At 43.0% G+C, this 4,122-nt stretch overlaps 1 protein-coding gene across 1 annotated transcript; it reads right to left on the bottom strand.

The window, feature by feature from the left end:
- Positions 1–2,212: 2,212 nt before the first annotated feature.
- LOC142662383 (olfactory receptor 5V1-like) lies at positions 2,213–3,157 on the bottom strand. Its single transcript, XM_075840607.1, has one exon. It carries the CDS (start codon positions 3,155–3,157, stop codon positions 2,213–2,215), a length of 945 nt encoding a protein of 314 aa, XP_075696722.1.
- Between the last annotated feature and the right edge of the window lie 965 nt (positions 3,158–4,122).

Genomic DNA, 4,122 nt, shown 5'->3' with positions numbered 1-4,122 from the left:
TTTGGCCCAAGATTTATCCGGTGGGTACAGTTGCTATACTTCCAACCTACAGCAAGTATTAAAATTAATTGTCACATTTCCCCTCCATTCACGCTAGCCCGAGAAACTAGGCAAGTTTGCCCGCTATCCCCTTCCATTTTTACACTGGCCATTGAGCCACTAGCACTTGCTATAAGAGCCTCTCCTGGTATAAAGGGCTTTAGGATGGGGGAAAGGGAGGAGCGGTCTCCCTCTACATAGAAAATAGGCCCATAGTCCTCAATGATCCGGGTCCATCTCTGCAGGGACTATTGTCTTTGTTCGATTTATTTTCCTCCTTCTCTGGGCTCCGTGTCAATTGGTGGAAATCTTTGGTGATGTCGATAGATGATGCGGCTAGGAGTGTCGTACTTCCTTCCCCGAAACACTGGGCAGACAAAATTACTTATCTGGGTATAGTGATCACCTCTAATATTGGTCATTTTATACCTGATAATGTTAGTCCACCGGTACAATCTCTCAGGATAGACTTTGATAGATGGAAACATCTCCCTCTCACAGTCACAGGCAGGATTCATCTCTTCATAATGAAGGACCTACCTAGATTTTTATATCTCTTCCACAATTCTCCAGCATGGCTCGTTGGTCACTGTACTCCAATATTGATAAGGATCTCAGATCTTTTATTTGGGCAGGTGGTACTCCTAGAATTGCTTTGGGTACACTCCAACTACCTACTTCCTTGCTAGCCAACTGGTCTATGTTTGGTGGTGGTTTACCCATAGACATTTTAATCCCTGTACTGAACAGGAAGCCTCCCTTCTTGGTTCCCATAAAGCCCTGGTGAACTCTATCTATAGACAGCCCCACACCCCCACCCACCCAGGGCACTCACTTACAACTCCAACGCAGACAGCTCTGAAGGTCTGGCAGAGATTAATGCTGCTCATTATCTCAGAGGAGCAGTCGTGGTCGCCTAGGACACCGCTGTGGTATAACCCGCTTCTACCACGGTTACGAACACTTCCTAATCCTGGTGAGTGGGCAGCTCTGGGTATATTGACCTTGGAGGATGTGGTGGTGGAAGATAAAGTAGCTACTTTTACACAACTTAAGACTAAGCACCAGCTCCCGACCCATCTCAGGTTCCGGTATTTCCAGCTTAGACACGCTCTTTGGTCACAATTTGCTGGATATAACGTTAGGTTATGTACATCCCCGGTGGAGGATTGGGTGACACAGGAGACATTGGCTAAACCATTATCCATACTTTATAGACAGTTGTTGAAGGTATCTTCCAATATACTTGATAGAGCCCGGGACCGCTGGTCTCAGACTCTTCCCTCTGTATCTACTGATGACCATAAGGAGATGCTATCCGCTCTAACAGGCTCCTTTATATCTGCAAGAGACCGACTTATTCAATTACATTTTTTTCACCAAATCTATTACACACCTTCCAAATTGTTTAGGATTGGACGTATACCTACTCCTGTCTGTCCACGGCGCCAGGGAGCCGATGGCTCCTTCTTGCATATGTTTTGGGAGTGTCCAATTATTAACCATTTCTGGACTGAAGTATTGGAATTTTTTCAACTTAAAGTCGGACTCCCTCGTATACTCGAAGTAAGGGGTTTGTCTTTTATTGATGGTGGAAGAACTTGTACCCACTGTGCCCGTTAGGTCTCTTATGATGCTCCTCTTACTTTATGCCAAAAAAACTATACTCCTGAATTGGAAACATCCTAAGGTTCCTACATTATCAGCATGGATTACGTTAGTGAACTCTACCCTGCCACTTTTTAAGCTCCCCCATGATAAATTTGTCAAAATATGGAGCTCACGGATAGCCAATCCTTATACCAGCCTATGGACCTGACATGGTCTGGGATATTTGGGCCTAAGGTTTCTGACGTCTCTGTTTGCTCCCCCGTTCCTCTGCTGGAAATTTCCCCTTGACTGATCCTATTCAGAATGTATTTTCTATCTACTGCTTATAAAGAAAGGCTGTTAATTAGTGTGCTCCAGAAGATCACCCCCCATCTAGACCAGATTATGCTGTGATGGATTTTCAGTACCCTTAGAGAGGACCACCTTTCTAGAAGAACATTTTTCACTGTAGTTTTGGGTGGTGGACTCAAGGAGATTTTTTATATGTATATAAATGATTAGTGGTTGTGACTTTCCTAGACTATTATAAGTAAATATTTTAGGTAATTGGATCCAGCACTGCCTATTTATCAATCTGTACAGACAAATGTATTGGAATCTCAAGTAGTTTCTTCAAGGCTCTCCTCACCTCTTTATTTCTCAAGCTGTAGATGATAGGATTCAACAATGGAGGACCAATACTATATAGAACAGATGACACACGGACAATGATAAAAGAATCTCCAGAAATAGGACCATTGTAGTTAAACATAGCAGTTATGTAGAAGACACTGACAACTATGAGGTGTGAGGAACATGTGGAGAAGACCTTCTGTCTTCCTTCCGAGGAGCGGATTTTGAGGATAGTGGAAATTATATGTATGTAGGAATTCATCACTAGTAGAAAAGGAGACATCCCCAAAAATATGGTAACAACATGTAACAATACTTGGCTGCTCTGGATATCACTACAAGCGGCTTCCAACATTGGAAGGACATCACAGAAGAAATGGTTGATATGATGAGCTCCACAGAAGGTCAGTTTCAAGGTCATCAAGGTGTGGAAAACAGCATTGAAGAAGCCGCAGACCCAGCACCCGGCAACAAAGGACGAGCAGAACCTCTTATTCATAACAACATGGTAACGAAGTGGGTTACATATGGCCACGTATCGGTCATAAGCCATGGCAGCCAGAAGAAGACATTCAGATCCTCCAAAACAGACAAAGAAATAGAGCTGTATGAGACATCTATTGAAGGATATCCTCGTGTTCCCTGTTATAGCATTGCTGAGCATAGCCGGGAGGGTAACTGTAGAGTAACATATATCTAATAAGGATAGGCAACTCAAGAAAAAATACATGGGCGTCTGGAGATGGTTGTCCACATGGATGATGCTAAATACGGCAACATTCCCGATGATGGTCATTATGTAGGTAATCCCAATTAACAGTGAGAATATTATCTGTCCTTCCGAAAATCCTAAGAGGATAAAATTATCTAAAGAATTATTATTTCTAGATGCCATCCAGTCAGTCATCTCACAACTGTGGGAAAGGAGATCATAAATTAATTAGTAAGAGACCATATACAATTGGGCAGTATCGAGCAGTAGTTGAGTCTACATTTGAGAAGGATGGAGCAGAAGTTGGGTCTACAATTGGGCAGGATGGAGCAGAAGTTGGGTCTACAATTGGGCAGGATGGAGCAGAAGTTGGGTCTACAATTGGGCAGGATCGAGCAGAAGTTGGGTCTACAATTGGGCAGGATCGAGCAAAAGTTGGGTCTACAATTGGGCAGGATCGAGCAGAAGTTGGGTCTACAATTGGGCAGGATCGAGCAGAAGTTGGGTCTACAATTGGGCAGGATCGAGCAGAAGTTGGGTCTACAATTGGGCAGGATCGAGCAGAAGTTGAGTCTACAATTGGGCAGGATCGAGCAAAAGTTTGGTCTTCACAGTGGTCTCTCATGTGCAATGTATGCTGCATGAGCAGTGATTGAAATGGTCTGGGCCACAAAATGTTGGAAAAGTATTCAACCTTTAATATGGCAAGAATTGTGGACTGTGATTATCAGGGAATTAGGGGAAGAATGTTCATAACTAGGGGCAATATGAACAAATAGATCCTCAAAACCATAAATAGAATAGGGAATACATTGCCATTTAACACCCCTTTTCCACCAACATGGAGCTTCATTGATGGAATATCAATGGAGAACTTGATGGTAAGCCATTTTACATAAAATGACACAAAAACACTCATCGTGAGGGAATATTGGCCAAAATTAACAATACATTTCTATATAGATTGTTTAGCCAAGCTAAGGCCTCCTTCATGCAGCGTTATTCAGGATCCACGTGTTACGATTCATAAATTGGGGTATCCTACCCTGTGGCATGTTTGGAAACATTCTACCCTAGAAGCATTGTTTATGGAGACCCCATACGGCAGGACATGGAGTGTTTATGGGTCCATAATACAGACTAATAGA

The sequence above is a fragment of the Rhinoderma darwinii genome, chromosome 10 (assembly GCF_050947455.1).
Source record: "Rhinoderma darwinii isolate aRhiDar2 chromosome 10, aRhiDar2.hap1, whole genome shotgun sequence".
NCBI lineage: Eukaryota > Metazoa > Chordata > Amphibia > Anura > Rhinodermatidae > Rhinoderma > Rhinoderma darwinii.
Note: the sequence above shows the minus strand (reverse complement) of the source record. Positions and strands in the feature narration are given on the sequence as shown.